Raw genomic sequence first — 19,440 nt, 5'->3', positions numbered from 1 at the left:
ACAGTGTTAAAATTCCTCTCTAAGTGATTCCCTCCCCACTTAAAAAGTGATTCCCCCGCCGTAACATCTACACCCGGTGAACTGTCTTTCCCAGTAGTGATGTTGTATAGGGATTGTCTTTGTTGACTAAAGCATTGTTCTGTTAACATTGTGTGTAATTGTATCCTTCTTTAAAACATTTTGTGAGGTTGTGGTTTTGTTGTTTGGTGTATGTAGTCTTGATGTGTAGAATGCCTTTTTACAGCAGTGTAAATCTTGTCTTTCATATGCGATGCGATGAATAGGGCTTTGATGTCGATGTTGGATTTTATGCAATATTAAAAGCAAAAGCCTTTTTTTCAAAACTAGAATAGCAAATAATACACTTTGGGGATTTATAAACATGATAAAAAGTACTTATATCAATTATTCTCATGATATCTTTTATGTTGGCATAAATTCTTATTTGAAATTACATTTATAAAGTTTTTGTTTCTACATTTGCAAAGAATTCTAATATGAACTGTTTAAATTTCTGTTATTTTATTTATTGATTATATATATCTTATACAATTTCTCATTCCATAGTTTAGATATCTTAAGTTTGATTAGTACATTTTTGTTCAGAAAACTTATTTTTTTTGTGTTGCTCTCCTACAATTTCAATAGAACTAGTAGAATAAAAATTGATGTAAAAGTTCAAGTGTTGGCTGAAGCAGATTCTGACCTTTACATTTTATACACTGAATGTTAATATACGTAAAAGAAGCAAATACATGTACTTTCAACATGACTGTCTTCATAACTTCTGCTCAATTAATGTCTACCTACAATATTCCTATCAAGGCACAAACAGTATCATTACTACTGTGTGTATCCTCAATTAAGCCCCCTCTCCTAAGGTACAAGTTTAGTCTCAAATTTTGGGGAGTGCTATTTTTTAACATCTTTTAACTTACTATTTTAAAATTGAAACTTAAGATATCGACGAAGAAGGGGCTTATTTGAGGGTAGGGGCTTATTTTTGGTTAATACGGTAATAATCATTCTGTACCAAGCTCTTAGGTGTAGCCATTCATCAGGGATTGTAGGTAGGTAAAGTTGTTATCCTTGGTAACATCATCCATCTCTGAATCCCTGAAGGAGTGGTCTGGAAGTTTGATATCTGCTCAGTAACGGGATCACTGTTAAGAAATCATAGATGATTATATTTTTTACCTTTGTGCTTTCTTTATAAATAAAACATACCTTAGATTTGTATATTACAGGTAATGCTTGTTCTGTCATTTTGACAGGTTCTTTTATGGTATGGTATTTATGGTTTTGTTTTTCCTGGAGGGAATAACTGCATAATAAAATCCAAATCTGTTTTAAGGGCAGAATGATAAGAGTGTTAAGTCCTGTTTTAAGCTGTTACATTGTGCATAATTTTACCTTAATGTTGGCAATTCTGTGTTTTCTAACATCAAGAAAGGGCTGAAAACTGCATGGGATTGGATGACCCTTGAAAATAAGTTTGCACTAAGGTATTTTTGTTACCAGTACTAGAATTTGACCATGTTGTGTTGTCAGTATAAGATGTCTATGTCATTTAGCTTTTTCAGGGATCCTTGCTTTAAAAGCAAGTTAAACAATAACTTGACAATAAATGAGGGTGGTGTTCATTTTTATTATTTTCTGTATTAATTATAATTAAGTAAATAATTAAGTAATTATACATATAATCACAGATCACAAAATTAAAAAAAAACAACATCTGTTTCAAAACTAGCAGGTAAGATATTGAGTACCTAGTTCACGTACATCTACATGACCTACTGGAGTGGTGTAGTTTGAAAGTATTATCTGAAATAAATTGAATAAAATTAAATAAACATTAAAATTATTGGATTTGGAATGTAGTAAAAGGCTTTCTATGCAATAAATTACATGAAAAAATAGACTTTTTTCAACATTATTTATGAAACACTTGTAAATTGTAATACTGATTTTCGTAAATGGATCTCAGAATAATATACAAATGTATTTCACCTCATTGTTTAATATTAAGAACAATCAATATTTGTAAATCATTCAGGGCATACCAAATGTTAATTACTAGCACTTTTTCTGAAAGGAAATAAAACTGGAAAATAATATATAGTTATTACAAATGTAGATTGTAATGATTTTTTGATACTTGTGTGAAATTTAGAAATGTGAAAAGTATCTTGAAACAGGAAAAGATTGTTGTTCTTGAGTTTAAGAAATATAGTAAACAATTTCAGACAGTCATTATCTGATGTTTCACGGTCGTATGATAAATAGGGATGTACTTTATATGGTCAATTATGTATTTGATAGTTACATATTTTCTGGTGAAGACTTTATATCCATCATGCTATTGGGTTGTATTTAATACATTTACACTTAGTTCCTTTAGTTTGTGATCTATTCATCTATATTAATAAATTATACTAAAGAACTTTTTGTTTTGTTATAAATAGATACTTAATTCAGCAGATGTTTCTATTCCACATGGGTCACTGTTGCCTGAAAGTATGGCAAGGCTGGTGAACTTACGGTGTACGTAGTATGCCATGCCATCTATCCATCTGTACCCTCATTATCTTTTTTTTTTTCCCAACTAGTCCACTACAACTGAGGGAACAGTTCAAACAAATTTGGCCTATTATTTATGAACATGTGCCTTCCTTCCTTCTCTACCCTCCTGGTTTAGGTATAGCAGTTGATTGATTAATGGGGCTTAACGTCCTTGTTCAGGTTATAACCGATCCTAGGACTATAATAGAAACACAGTGTTGTAGTTTATGGAAAATCTGGAACAACCTTAGGGAGGGGAGGGGGTAATTACATTATAAAATTGAGTATAACCTTCACTCCTCTAAATACTAGGAAGTACAATATAGATGGAGCCCCATGGAGGAAAAAAGAGATTTTTTTTTTTGACCACATGTGTAATATAGATGGGGCATCGCTGGAGCTCCCAGATGCATGGGTCCAGCCATTTGTAGTGGATAATAGGGATGAGAGGCGATTAATACCTCTCTGACAGGGGCAATAAACATGAACGGGAGCCAGACAGACGATAACTGCCACGGGCGTGGTGAATTGATTACTTCACGGATTAGCATCCCGAGGTGTCCCCCCATCTAATTACCAACGGTCAACAGATTGACGGGCTATTAAAATTCCTAAAGCAAAGATGGTATAACAGAAAATAGAAAAATACTACACTAATATAGAAAAATACTACAGTACATTCTTTATACAAGAACAAAGAGCAGGGTCTTGAGATTTCGAAAATCAAAATTATACATCCCTGGTATAAATAGAAAGCCGTCAGATTCCAGGTGTAAAAATGCGGGAAGTCCTCAGGTGAGGGTTTTCCAGTCCACTGTAAATATTACTGTCTTTAAAGTACTGGTTTGCTCTTGTATGCTCTTAAACCTATCCAATAACATCAAATTTATAGTAGGGACATCTTCAAACTTTTATTTGATATATATTTCACAACGTTTGAACTTCGAATGAGCGATTGGGGGGGATGGAGTCATTGGTAATAACATATAGTAAAATAATTAGTTGTATGGGACCTGTATAACAAACAGAAAGTAGAATTAGTAGTACCGATAGGTGGCGCGCACTGTTTCCTGTTACTGATAAACTTGTGACTTCATACAGGATACTTTACGGACTGTGTCTACTGATATTTGAACATTCTCGATACATAATGTAGAACGGGACTCATGTATACGTATATAAGTGAGGTGTTTTGAAGGAAATTTGAATGCTTAATTAGTATCTTGTAGAAATTCAGCGTCGTGAGTCTACGTCAACACCGGTGACAGAACAAGGGGGTGGGTCGCCACTCGAATTACAGCTGACTTGCACAGATGTAAACATCACATAGTGTTGTCCTAATTACATAACACATTTTCTAGTTTTTTTTGTCATAAATTGAAATATACACGTTTCAATTTGCTCAAACTAATTCGAATCGACAAGGAAAATGGCCGATTTCTTGGCTGAAAATAACCCATGTGGACAGAACATTTTGAGACTTGTGGCTCGGGGGAGTTCTATCATAGCCGAACTGTTAAGACTTTCTGAGTTCATACCTCCTGTGTTTCGTCTTGACAACCAGCCAGACAAACTGAGATATGGAGAACTCATCAGTGACTTTAGCTATTTCCGGAATCTTGAATATTTTGAAAACAAAATTGAATCAAAAGTTGTAAGTATCTAGTTTTAGGTTTGGAACTCTCTAAATTTTAAGTGTGGCCTTTATAAACCACCAAATTTTGGATTTTAGTACATGTGCATTTGATTCTAACCAGACCTCTTTTTCTTTTTTAAATATTATATACAACTTTTGTTTAAACAGTTTTTGTTTTGGTCCAAAATCACCTTTTGAGATGACGTAAACCTTTTTTTTTTTGATAATTTGATAATATTATGTATTTCTTTGCCTTTGTAGGAGTTACAAGACTTGGACCAAGAGTTTAATGAGAATAACATTGAGATATTGACGAGGTTTTATCAGGCATTTGCAAGTGTGCACAAATATGTTACAGATTTGAACAGGTTTGATATAACATTTTGAGATAGTATTTATTACTTCACATTTACTGAGCTGTGGTCTATATGTATTGCAAACAAAATATTTTCTGATCTCAGGAGGAAGATTCCCATGATTTGCTTCTGAGCATATTTTGTTACCATGAAAAACTTTTTCTTATTTTTTTTAAGATTGATAAGAACTCACATTAGTTATTGAGCTGATGAACCACCATACTTTAAATTTTATGCATTAGCTATATATATATATAGTTTAATTTCTGGGCTGGTGAAAAACCATGCTCTTATGCATTAGTTACAAGGCTGCCGCTGGTGAATCATCATACTTTTATACATTAGTTACTGGGCTGGTGATGAGCTACCATACTTACTTGACTGGTGAACCACCATACAATTATGTATTAGTTACTTAGCTGGTCATGAACCACCATACTTTTATGCATTAGTTACTTGGCTGGTGAACCACCATACTTTTTTTGCATTAGTTTCTGGGCGTGTAAACCGTCATACTTTTATGCATTAATTTCTGGGCATGTGAACCATCATACTTTTAGTTTCTGGACGAGTAGCCACCATACAATTATGTATTAGTTACTTAGCTGGTGAACCATCATACTTTTCGTTTTTAGACTGGTAACCACCATTCTGATATTTATTCTTCCTTAACAAAATCTTCCTTTGAAATATATTTCAGGTTTCTGGAAGATCTAGAAGAAGGAGCCTACATCCAACAAACTTTGGAAAGTGTTCTTTTGAATGATGATGGGAAACAGCTTATGGTATGAATTATTATTATCATTTAGATTAAAATACTTGACCATGACAAAAGTATGATTCTATAGATCTTGGTACATTGTATTTAACACATCTGTCTTAGTTTCTGCTACGAACAAAAGGTCTTTAGATGCAATTACCAACATACATTTAAGAGGGATCTGTCTGTAAAATGATAGTTTGATATGAGAGCATATCTTGGTTACGTCAGTTCACAGTTGTCTTGACAAACTCAGTTAATATAGACAGCGTGAGGACAACACTATTGTTCGGGAGATGAACCCAGGGCTCCCCAACCCTGGCAACTCCTATCAAATACAGAAGTGTGTATACAATTACTGCTTAGCCATAAATGTATACACACATCTAGGATATTTCCAGCTGGGGGAATAAAATTTTTGTACCGTAAAAAAAAAAAAAAAAAAATATAGACATATTGTTACAATGATTTAAACACAAAAATGTATATGGAGAGCTAACTTTTCAAGTGTGTTAATAAGTGAGTTTGATGCTGGTTCCAGTGTGAGAGCCTGTTCCTTTATGGGGTGATGCTTCTGACTATTGATATGAAGATTGATGGAATCATCAGGGAGCGGATATTGGTGTCTTACTATAGATACAGGTAAATCTCACTACAGATACAGGTAAATCTTACTACAGATACAGGTAAATCTCACTACAGATACAGGTAAATCTCACTACAGATACAGGTAAATCTCACTACAGATACAGGTAAATCTCACTACAGATACAGGTTAATCTTACTACACATATAGGTAGATCTTACTACAAATACACAGGTAAATCTGAATACAGATGCTGGTAAATCTCACTTAAGATACATGTAAATCTTACTTCAAATACAGCTCAACCTTACTAAAGGTACAGGGAAATCTTGCACCAGATGCAAGTAATTTTTATAACAGAACGATATAGCTAAATATTACTACAGATAAGGTAGATCTTGCTACAGATACAGGTAGATCTTGCTACAGATACAGGTAGATCTTGCTACAGATACAGGTAGATCTTGCTATAGATACAGGTAGATCTTGCTACAGATACAGGTAGATCTTGCTATAGATACAGGTAGATCTTGCTACAGATATAGGTAAACTATACTACAAATACAGGTAGATCTTACTATATATACTGGCAAACATTGATCTTATATCTGATACATCATAATTTTACATGTATCTACAGTTCACACATCATTCTGATTACATATAATAGAAAGCATGTAATACAGTTGATAAATATAATAGAATGTATGTAATACAATTGATAAACACTTATTTCAACGACCGATGTTCACCTGTACTTGTATAACAAATGTGTATTAAATACTGATGTTACTGTACTGCGCACTTAGTGTAATATAAGTTACAGAGCCCTGAAGGCCGCTGTGACATCAGTATACAACATATCTACATCACTACAAGGTAGTATTATATAAATTACAGTGCCCAGAAGGCCACTGTGACATATACAACATATCTACATCACTACAAGGTATATAACAGTATTATATAAATTACAGTGCCCAGAAGGCTGCAGCAGCTGATTCCAGTATAGACGATGTCTGTAAGCTTCTCAGGAGCACAGGTTACAGTAACTCTGCTGGAGCCAAACGACCACCAAACTACCCAGAATCCTATTTCAGGTAAGTTCTTTTGTAGAAAACAACTTACTTGATTGGGGTACTACAATCTAAGAAAAAATGGTTTAGCATTCCCACAAAAAGTTCCATTAGTGCCATTCTAACTAAACGCAATGTTAAAGCCTTAAAGAAATCTGTAATGAAGTTACCACTGAATAATATCCATGACACAGTATGCAATATTTACAAGGAAGTCAAAGTATCCTTTTCTTACCACACACAGTCGTGTTCCAATACCTGAGGAATTCATCAACATGGTGATTGGCCGACTACGATCGGATGATGTGTATAACCAAATATCAGCATATCCGCTTCCAGAGCATCGGTCAACAGCTTTAGCCACCCAAGCCAGCATGCTGTACATTATTTTGTACTTTGAACCAGAGATTCTACAGAACCAACAAGCCAAGATGAGGGAGATAGTAGACAAGCATTTCCCTGACAACTGGGTAAGTGCATTCGGGTATATACATTGATTATAGGGTCAGGTTTGTACATAGACAGTGGAACTTCAATATTACAACCACTGTTGTTTCTATCAAGTGAGGGTCTATAACCGACTACTTCTGAGAATTCCGCCTGAGGTATTGTTGTTTCCATCAAGTGAGGGTCTATAACAGAATTCCCCCTGGGGTATTGTTGTTTCCATCAAGTGAGGGTCTATAACAGAATTCCCCCTGGGGTATTGTTGTTTCCATCAAGTGAGGGTCTATAACAGAATTCCCCCTGGGGTATTGTTGTTTCCATCAAGTGAGGGTCTATAACAGAATTCCCCCTGGCTATTGTTGTTTCCATCAAGTGAGGGTCTATAACGTAATTTCCCCCTGGCTATTGTTGTTTTCATCAAGTGAGGGTCTATAACATAATTTCCCCCTGGCTATTGTTGTTTTCATCAAGTGAGGGTCTATAACATAATTCCCCCCTGGCTATTGTTGTTTCCATCAAGTGAGGGTCTATAACGTAATTTCCCCCTGGCTATTGTTGTTTTCATCAAGTGAGGGTCTATAACACAATTCCCCCCTGGCTATTGTTGTTTTCATCAAGTGAGGGTCTACAATAGAATTCCCCCCTGGGCTATTGTTGTTTCCATCAAGTGAGGGTCTATAACAAAATTCCGCCATTGTTAACATGTGACATTATAGTTCATGCTGTTTAGGATTCTAATTCCTAGGTTTTAACACAAACATGGGATTGCCCTCTTTTTTGGATTTTATTTCAAAATTTTATCTAAAAAACAACAACATAGAGGAGGCAAGGTGGTCTAGTGGTAGTATCAAGGGCTACATGACCAAAGGATTGCTTGTTCGAGTCCCGACACGGGCGCTGTATTGTATCCTTGAACAAGATACACTACAGCTTACGTGGACTTTGCGGTTTCCACGCGTCCGTCACGGACGTGGACAACGCAGACCCCACTCGCCCACCGGATATGGCATTCCGCTACGTTCCGTCATATATCGTGGACATCAGCTGACTGATACGGTATCCACTCGGCATTACGGTATGTGACGATTCGCGATTAGTGGTGGGCATAGTTCAACTCGAGACACCGTGTTCCACGACGATCCACGATACGTGGTGGACATGCATTTCATTTTAAAGCCCGTGGTCCATGTCGATCCGCGATATACAGCGGGTACAAGTTGTTTGCTGTTCATTTCTGATCTACACGAGTTATATCCCTTCGTCTTTCGGTAGCGGTAGTGGTATCGGTATCGTTTATCAGAATTATGCATGGTTCCATGTTGGCGGTGTAGATAAGCCTTTAGGATTCGGATGAAATTAAAGAACATTTCAAGTTTTATTTAAAGCTTTAGACCCTTGGTCCATCAATAGCGTTATTATGGCCATAATATAAACATTAAAAAACAATCGCAATATATTAAGCACCGTTAATATTTAGTGTAACTTAACATAAGCTGTTTCACCCATCAAGCATTCTCCATTGACGTATTCACGTTTTTAAAAAATATGCATTTATTTTAGAAATATTGCATTCATTACACAACATTGAATTGGGAAATAGAAAATACCACTGCGACATAAGAACAGCTTTACCAAATCTCATCAAAATATCTAAACTTCGGCATTTTAATTCTTATTCCGTTATCTTTTAAACATCGGTGTTATCATGTTATCAGACTCCGACCATATTAAAATATGCGGAATATCGAATGTTGTGACAACTAGTTGTATATCTAATCTAAAGTGTACACACAAAAGAGCTGTAAATAACTGCCTATCTGGGTATCTTGTATACATGTAGTATCGTTAATGTGGTATCTAAACGGAAAACACAAAAATGAATTAAACATTACATTATTGCATCAAAAGCAGAATTGATTCAGAATATAATTAAAACATTACTACGGCCCTTTCTGCAATATAATTTACATGTACAATGTTTATATACATTCCCTAAATGTACCGATTTATGATAACCATTTAATGTCTTTATATTTATCATGTATATTGAGTGCTTTGCATTCAGGTCCAATTATGGTTTCTGTTTCTATCACCAGTGTGATTTCAATGATTTGTATTCAATCATATTTTTAGTCATAAATTACTCATTGAATGCAACACTTTTTATGCGGCGTTTTGCATAAACATGGCAGCCATAACCGCTGATTTTCTCGGCAGCTCGTCACACGCAGATGATTCTATTTCTATTCTGTCAATCAAACGGGGTAACTGACGGCATCCGTGAGTTTCATTGGTTAGTGAGAATGATTGACAAGACACTAAAGCTTGTTACACACTCCAGTGATCTCTGACTCTGTCAATCCAACACTGTAGAAAGGCGTCCGTTAATTCCATTGGTTGGTGAGAATGATAGACAAGTCAGCGTACGTGCACATGTTTTGTCGTCACCTGTAATAGCAGACGTAAAACCCGTTAAATAAATATTGAGAAACATTATCAAAAACTGCATCGATACATACCGTAAAAAATGATTATCTACCGGTTCTAATAGCCTTTAGGGATATATTCCGCACAGTGACGTCACGTGTGAGGTTCGCCCAGAGACCATATGGCGATCTAGTACCTGGGGCAAGCTTAACCCCGCTTATAAACACAGGTTTCTGTTTTTTAGCGTGAATAATGGTAGTTGACAATAACTGAAGTTGTTTTGTATTTATTTCAATCCATTTTGTGTAAATAGTTAAGATTTTAGCAGAATTGTTAGGACAGGGTTGAATTAGGCCTACAAAATCCAAATGATTATCTGATATTGATATGCTAGTGTAGTCGATCTAGAGTATAACATATTACAAAAAACAACATCAAAATATATTTTTCATGTAGGCATTGTATATAAACATGATACGGGGTGGACAGGGGAACGTGCGCGAATACATCGATCCATGATTTGGGTCATTGCATTAATAGTATATTAAAAGTTTCTTCTAGAGATGCTAATATTTTAGGCAACGATGTTGCACGATTTGTGATATCCTGTTCCGACTCATCCACCCATCGATTTTGGGTTACATTTCATTTGTTGGAGAGCTCGAGCTAAATTATTGGAGATAGGAAAGTCTCAATGCACCTTCTATATCAGAGACGGGAATCGGTTGATCTGTAGAATAAACAATAAAAAGTCCTGTCCTAGGACTGGTTATGATAATGTTATATGAATATCTACACGTAGAAACACGAACTGAGATACATCCGAGTCCGTTTTATAACCGACGAGTGGCCAACACCACAAAGGCCAGAGACCGGCAAGCCGCGGTCACAGAGGCGTGTTAAGATAATAGCCCGGTAAATACCACATCTTAATTAACAGGTGTATCTCTAAACTCTAACCTGTTGAATTTACCTGTAGGGCAGTTTGTTTTGATAAGGACTCCCAATGCTAAAAAGTGGATCCTTAACTGTAGGTAAATTTAATTCATTTATTCCTTTGGCGTTTCAGCCAATCTGATTTTACAACATATACAAAGACATATACATTAGCAATACAAGATCGTGATATCACAGGTTCAACGGGATCAGACCGCTATTTAGGATATATATATAAATAAATGTAAACATGTGCCTGCAATTAATGCGAATAAGACAACGATAATGCAAATGTAACATTTGGTATAATGTTCTATTATAACGGGCCGTATACAACATGTCACAATTATATAATGTTCTGTTTTAACGGACCGTATATAACATGTAACTTCCCACTAAATATGTATTATAACGGGCCGTAAATCATATGCAACATTTGAGCAATATTCTATTATAACGGGCCGTATAAAACATGTAACATCTCACTAAATGTCTATTAAAACGGACCATATATAACATGTAACATTTATATAACGTTCTATTTAGTGTTATAACGGCACGTATATAACATGTCACAATTATATAATGTTCTGTGTTAACGGGCTGTATATAACATGTAACTTCTTACTAATTTTCTTTTATAATGGACCGCATATGGCATATGGCATTTGAATAATGTTCTATTTTAACGGGCGATATATAATATGTAACTTCTTACTAATTTTCTATTATACGGGCCGTATACAACATGTCACAATTATATTATGTTCTGTTTTAACGGGCCGTATATAACATACATATTCTTACTAATTTTCTTTCATAATGGGCCGTATATGACATATGACACTTGAATAATGTTCTATTTTAACGGGCCATATATAGCAAGTAACTTCTTACTAATTTTCTATTATAACGGGCCATATACAACATGTCACAATTATATTAAGTTCTGTTTTAACAGCCTGTATATAACATGTAACATTTGAGCAATATTCTATTATAACGGGCCGTATACAATAAGTAACATCTCACTAAATTTCTAATATAACGGGCCGTAAACAACATGTAACATTTCACTAATTTTCTGTTATAACGGGCCGTATATAACATGTCACAATATATAATGTTCTGTTTTATGGGGCCGTATATAACATGTGATGCTGATGTAACCTCTTACTAATTTTCTATTATATCGGGCAGTATACAGCATGTAACATTTGAATAATGTTCTATCATAACGGGCCGTATACAACATGTAACATCTCACTAATTTTCTTTAAAACTGGCCCTATATAACATGTCACAATTATATAATGTTCTATTTTAACGGGCCGTTTATAACATGTAACTTCTTACTACGAACCTCACCTTACGACCACCTCAAAATTACGACCACCCCTTTTTTTCAGTCCCGATTTTTTCTCTATATATCTTTGTATTGGTCGCTTCACTATTACGACCACTCTGCTATTCCGTATTACGACCACCTTGGGCAGTCCCAACGAATACTAATTAACGCTTATTACCCCCACAATTACGAGCAGTTGGTCGTGTCTAAAAAATTACCTGGTGTGTAGCGAACCGTGAACAGCTTACGGTAATGCGTGTCAAACTGGCCATTGACGTGTGTATACGTAATTATCGATCTTTTGTTTACTGACCAGTGTATCGACAGGTGAGTTGAATGGCTATTAATCTCTTTGAAATCTTCGCACTGACCGGAAGGTAAAATAAACATCCAGTCTTTCATTGTTCGTAACAAGCCAACATGTGCCGGGTTTTAGTTTGTAGTCCTTTGTTTACCGTTACGGGTGATCGCCCTTCCTTGGTGGCGCTGTGACGGATTAAATACACAAGTGATCCGATTATCTATCTTGCCTTGAAAATTGTAATAACCGTACATTTGCTTATTAATTATGGTATTCAAATAATTGGTTTTTGGCTGTTGGTCGTTTTAAGACCCGATCACATACAAGCGAGTAAAATAAACATAGTAACGTTTGATTTCTTTTCTGGTCAAGCGCAAGTATTTTCAGCGATCTCGATGTTTTTTTATCAATGCCGAATAGGGTCTGTAGATAGGTGTTATTATAATTTGAAAAAAACATGTTTGGTTTCAAATATTTCGCTAGAATTATGCTATTCTTTCTAACTTCATTTCTTTTTTCGCTCATGATGGCCACATCACGTAAACGTAACGAGTTATCACTAAAAAAGAAAATTGAACTGATTCAATGTAGCAATGGTCGTAGCCAACGACAACTTGCTGAACAGTTTGGGGTCGGCAAAACACAGGTCAGAGCATCTTGAAAATAAAGACAGAAATTTTAAAAGTTATAAAGAAAATAAAGGAAATGATAGACAAAAACAATTGTCTTTGTTTTTATTTAAAGTTAAGACTATGGCATGTATTTAGCCAAATCTATACAACTTGCACCTGAGTTCAGTCAATTAAGAGTTACGGTTCCTGATGGTCTAGCTCAAATTGGTCCACCTCGGCACTTTGACCCGGACCCCCAGGTGTTCTTAATAGTGAGGTTTCACTGTAATTTTCTTTTATAACGGGCCGTATACAACATGTAACATCTCTCTGAATGTCTATTATAACGGGCCATATATAACATGTAACATTTATATAATGTTCTATTTTTCTGCTTGAACGGACCGTTTATAACATGCTAATTTGCTATTGTAACGGGCCGTATACACCATGTTACATCTCACTGATTTTCTATTGTAACGAGTCGCATATAACATTTAACTTCTTACTAATTTTCTATTATACTGGTGTAATGGGCCGTATACAACATGTAACATTTGAATAATGTTCTATTTCAACGGGCCTATATATAACATGTAACTTACTACTTTTCTTTTATTACGGGCCGTATACAACATATTTAACGTGTAACGACTTACATCACCCTGTTCATAGCCTTTATTACGAGGACACGGGTTTCGTTGCATACCAATAACGAATTCGATTACAACACTTCTAATAATATAAGTTTAAAATGGAATTCGTACATGAAATAAATGCTAAAAGTAAAGTTTCAACATCGTGGGTATGTGAATGTTAAAACTTAGGCTAATTATTTTATAGGCAAACATTTGTGATACGAATGTTTATTGTTTTAACTCAACGGAATTTAAATGTAAATAATGTGTTTAATATAAAAATGAATCCCTACAGTAAAAAGAATTTTTTAACAAAACTCAAGCTAAATATACGTACAACCTGTAAAAGCATATATTCGGAACATTTTTGACGTTCACGGAAACCATACGTGTCAACTCACCAGCAGTTATAGGCGGGTTCCGATTAGAACACCCGACAAAACAGATACCTGTGGTGCTGTGACAGGCGTGACGACCGTGTCGACCGTAATTTCACACCTGATTATTGTTAAATGGTATACTAACCCACTCACAGTCGAGTACACTTTTATGTCTATATGATTTGTAATCAGTTAAGTTAAATAATATCAAGAAAAATATCAGTGATAGTTCGCCATGTTGATAAGGGTTATCGGATAGTAGAAAATGGTCTGATGTGATTTTGTTTCGCATTTTCAATCATTTAAAACAGTAAAATATCTACGTTGTTGTACTATAGCTGTCTTCTGCAAATTTGGTTTATGAAAATGGTATGCAAAATTATTAATAAGGAATGAAATGAGATGAATTCAAAGTTCGTGTAAAATAGAGGTAAAGATCATGTAATGTCGGAGAATACAGATAAGATACAGGTAATTTTGGAGAACTTTGGAGAACACAGGTAAAATCCAGGTAAGGTATAGGTGAAGACTATAATGACTGTCACAACATACCTGCATACCTGCCCGTAACTTATTTGTAAGAAGTGGGAGAAAGGAGAGACCCCCCCCCCCCCCCCCGCCGCGGTAATCCAGACGATTTTTCTTACCTTGTGGGTCAGTCACCCGTGTGGACAGATTCACAGCTTTAGCTCGTTTGTCACACCAAGTCGTCATAGCAACCGCTGCGAGGCCTTAGCCCCAGGCATTTACCCGTTCAACTCAGTTTTTGTAACGGTATTTTGCTTTCCTATACAGCGAATTAATTACTGATTATAGACTGGTCTATGATATCAATACATTTTATTCCGTAGTTAGTACGTGAGAACCCATAAACCAACATACATAATGTACGTAACCAAAATATGATTATTATTTATCAGATCATAAGTAATATACAGAAAGAGTATACATGTTATATACGGCCCGTTACTAAAGAAAATTAATGAGATGTTATATGTTCGATACGGCCCGATATAATAGAGCATTATTCAAATATTACATGCTATATACGGCCCGTTACTAAAGAAAATTAATGAGATGTTACATGTTGTATACGGCCCGTTATAATACAGCAATATTCAAATATTACATTACCAGTGAAACGGAAGGGAAGTAACTCTTATATATCGGGAGGACATCATGCCTTCGGCCGTGATTAGAAGACGCGGTAAAGTAAGCATAACTTCAAAACATAAGCTAGCCACGCTATCTAGCGTTCCACGACGGATCGCGCTGTTCCGTGGACATACACGGCATCCAGCGGGCCACGATATCCAGTGTTCCTCGACGGGCCGCGCTGTTGCGTGGACACCCACGGTATCTGCCGATCCATCACGAATCGCGGAATCACGTGGACACTTTGCCCTCGCATGTCCACTAGTGGACATTGCGTGGGCAGTCCACCGTGGGCGCGTGGAAACCGCAAAGTCCACGTAAGCTGTAGTGTACCTTACTCTCTTGTGTTCCACTGCTCCATTGCTATTATATAGTGGTATATGAAACTCCAAACTATTAATTATGATAGAAAGAATGTAAAATGCGATTACCGGGGTATTATTAAAATCTCTAAATATTTCAACTAGACCAGTAGTTGTTTTATTAAATCTATATAGCAGTGCATAACTAAATTTCACATTCCTGTGTCCAATACGTTTTCTGCGTTGATTATTACACTTTGTACTTTGTCTCTCTAGGTTTTAGGGGTATACATGGGCCTAACAGTCAACCTTCTGGACGCTTGGTCACCCTACCGAGCTGCAGTCACAGCCCTCAACAACACACTGGATCAGGCAAATGTCCGGGAACAGGTGGGTAATATCAGAGAACATGTGGGTAATATCAGAGAACATGTGGGTAATATCAGAGAACTGGTGGGTAATATGAGAGAACAGGTGGGTAATATAAGAGAACAGGTGGGTAATATCAGAGAACTGGTGGGTAATATTAGAAAACAGGAGGGTAATGTCAGAGAACAGGTGGGTAATATAAGAGAACAGGTGGGTAATATTAGAAAACAGGAGGGTAATATCAGAAAACAGGTGGGTAATATCAGTGAACAGGCGGGTAATGTCAGAGAACAGGCGGGTAATGTCAGAGAACAGGTGGGTAATGTCAGAGAACAGGTGGGTAATGTCAGAGAACAGGTGGGTAATGTCAGAGAACAGGTGGGTAATGTCAGAGAACAGGTGGGTAATGTCAGAGAACAGGTGGGTAATATCAGAGAACAGGTGGGTAATGTCAGAGAACAGGTGGGTAATGTCAGAGAACAGGTGGGTAATATCAGAGAACAGGTGGGTAATGTCAGAGAACAGGTGGGTAATATCAGAGAACAGGTGGGTAATGTCAGAGAACAGGTGGGTAATGTCAGAGAACAGGTGGGTAATATCAGAGAACAGGTGGGTAATGTCAGAGAACAGGTGGGTAATACTTGTGGATACTTGTGTTGGTGTAATACAATATTGTAGTGGATACTTGTGTTGGGTGTAATAGTGGATACTTGTGTTGGTGTAATAGTGGATACTTGTGTTGGGTGTAATAGTGGATACTTGTGTTGGGTGTAATAGTGGATACTTGTGTTGGTAACGGTGGATACTTGTGTTGGGTGTAATAGTGGATACTTGTGTTGGGTGTAATGGTGGATACTTGTGTTGGTGTAATAGTGGATATTTGTGTTAGAGTAATGGTGGATACTTGTGTTGGGTGTAATAGTGGATACTTGTGTTGGTAACGGTGGATACTTGTGTTGGGTGTAACGGTGGATACTTGTGGTGTAATAGTGGATACTTGTGTTGGTGTAATAGTGGATACTTGTGTTGGTGTAATAGTGGAAACTTGTGTTTGGGTTATAGTGGATACTTGTTTTGGGATAACAGTGGATACTTGTGTTGGGTGTAATAGTGGATACTTGTGTTGGGTGTAATAGTGGATACTTGTGTTGGGAGTAATAGAGGATACTTGTGTTGGTGTAATAGTGGATACTTGTGTTGGTGTAATAGTGGATATTTGTGTTGGGTGTAATGGTGGATACTTGTGTTGGTGTAATAGTGGATACTTGTGTTGGGTGTAATAGTGGGTACTTGTGTTGGGGTAACGGCGGATACTTGTGTTGGTGTAATAGTGGATACTTGTGTTGGGTGTAATGGTGGATACTTGTGTTGGTGTAATAGTGGATACTTGTGTTGGGTGTAATAGTGGATACTTGTGTTGGGGTAACGGTGGATACTTGTGTTGGGTGTTATAGTGGATACTTGTGTTGGGGTAACGGCGGATACTTGTGTTGGTGTAATAGTGGATACTTGTGTTGGGTGTAATAGTGGATACTTGTGTTGGGGTAACGGTGGATACTTGTGTTGGGTGTAATAGTGGATACTTGTGTTGGGTGTAATAGTGGGTACTTGTGTTGGGGTAACGGCGGATACTTGTGTTGGTGTAATAGTGGATACTTGTGTTGGGTGTAATAGTGGATACTTGTGTTGGTAACGGTGGATACTTGTGTTGGTAACAGTGGATACTTGTGTTGGTAACGGTGGATACTTGTGTTGGTAACAGTGGATACTTGTGTTGGTGTAATAGTGGATATTTGTGTTGGTGTAATAGTGGATATTTGTGTTAGAGTAATAGAGGATATTTGTGTTGGTGTAATAGTGGATATTTGTGTTGGTGTAATAGTGGATACTTGTGTTTGAGTAATAGAGGATACTTGTGTTGGGTGTAATAGTGGATACTTGTGTTTGTGTAATAGTGGATATTTGTGTTGGTGTAATAGTGGATATTTGTGTTGGTGTAACAGTGGATGCTTGTGTTGGTAACAGTGAATACTTGTGTTGGTTAATAGTGGATACTTGTGTTGGGTGTAATAGTGGATACTTGTGTTTGGTGTAATAGTGGATACTTGTGTTGGGTGTAATAGTGGGTACTTGTGTTGGTGTAACAGTGGATACTTGTGTTGGTGTAATAGTGGATACTTGTGTTGTGGTAACGGTGGATACTTGTGTTGGTGTAACGGTGGATACTTGTGTTAGTAACAGTGGATACTTGTGTTGGGTGTAATAGTGGATACTTGTGTTGGTGTAACGGTGGATACTTGTGTTGGAGTAACGGTGGATACTTGTGTTAGTAACAGTGGATACTTGTGTTGGATGTAATTACTTGTGTTGGGTGTAATAGTGGATATTTGTGTTGGAGAAATAGTGGATACTTGTGTTGGGTGTAATAGTGGATACTTGTGTTGGGGTAATAACTGATGTTTGTGTTTGAGTAATAGTGGATATTTGTGTTGGGGAAATAGTGGATACTTGTGTTTGGGTAATATTGGATACTTGTGTTGGTGTAACAGTGGATACTTGTGTTAGTAACAGTGGATACTTGTGTTGGGTGTAATAGTGGATACTTGTGTTGGTGTAACGGTGGATACTTGTGTTAGTAACAGTGGATACTTGTGTTGGGTGTAACAGTGGATACTTGTGTTGGGTGTAATAGTGGATACTTGTGTTGGTGTAACGGTGGATACTTGTGTTAGTAACAGTGGATACTTGTGTTGGGTGTAAAAGTGGATACTTGTGTTGGTGTAACGGTGGATACTTGTGTTAGTAACAGTGGATGCTTGTGTTGGTGTAACAGTGGATACTTGTGTTGGTGTAACGGTGGATACTTGTGTTGGGTGTAATATTGGATACTTGTGTTAGTAACAGTGGATACTTGTGTTGGTGTAATAGTGGATACTTGTGTTGGGTGTAATAGTGGATACTTGTGTTGGTGTAATAGTGGATACTTGTGTTGGGTGTAATAGTGGATACTTGTGTTGGGTGTAACAGTGGATACTTGTGTTGGTGTAATAGTGGATACTTGTGTTGGGGTAACAGTGGATACTTGTGTTGGTATAATAGTGAATACTTGTGTTGGGTGTAATAGAGGATACTTGTGTTGGGTGTAATAGTGGATACTTGTGTTAGTGTAATAGTGGATACTTGTGTTGGGGTAATAGAGGATATTTGTGTTGGTGTAACATTGGATACTTGTGTTGGGGAAACGTTGGATACTTGTGTTGGGGTAATAGTTGAAACTTGTGTTGGGTGTAACAGTGGATACTTGTGTTGGGTGTAATAGAGGATACTCGTATTGGGGTTACGGTGGATACTTGTGTTGGAGTAATAGTGGATACTTGTGTTAGGGTAATAGTGAATACTTGTGTTGGAGTAATATTGGATACTTGTGTTAGGGTAATAACTGATGTTTGTGTTTGAGTTATAGTGGATATTTGTGTTGGAGAAATAGTGGATACTTGTGTTTGGGTAATATTGGATACTTGTGTTGGTAAAAAATGGATATTTTACCTCA

At 36.6% G+C, this 19,440-nt stretch overlaps 1 protein-coding gene across 1 annotated transcript in view; it reads left to right on the top strand.

Moving 5' to 3' along the window:
• Positions 1–3,633: 3,633 nt before the first annotated feature.
• The window catches only part of LOC117325308 (WASH complex subunit 5-like), a 37,248-nt gene continuing 21,441 nt past the window's right edge, over positions 3,634–19,440 (top strand). Inside the window, exons 1-7 of the mRNA XM_033881429.1 lie at positions 3,634–4,216; positions 4,460–4,566; positions 5,255–5,339; positions 5,856–5,956; positions 6,878–7,000; positions 7,221–7,446; positions 15,798–15,911. Coding sequence (XP_033737320.1) covers positions 3,992–4,216; positions 4,460–4,566; positions 5,255–5,339; positions 5,856–5,956; positions 6,878–7,000; positions 7,221–7,446; positions 15,798–15,911 — 981 coding nt within the window. The 5' untranslated portion in view covers positions 3,634–3,991. The remainder of the gene's footprint in view (positions 4,217–4,459; positions 4,567–5,254; positions 5,340–5,855; positions 5,957–6,877; positions 7,001–7,220; positions 7,447–15,797; positions 15,912–19,440) is intronic.

The sequence above is a fragment of the Pecten maximus genome, chromosome 4 (assembly GCF_902652985.1).
Source record: "Pecten maximus chromosome 4, xPecMax1.1, whole genome shotgun sequence".
Classification (NCBI taxonomy): domain Eukaryota; kingdom Metazoa; phylum Mollusca; class Bivalvia; order Pectinida; family Pectinidae; genus Pecten; species Pecten maximus.
The sequence above is the reverse complement of the archived record's forward strand: the minus strand, read 5'-3'. Positions and strand labels throughout refer to the sequence as shown.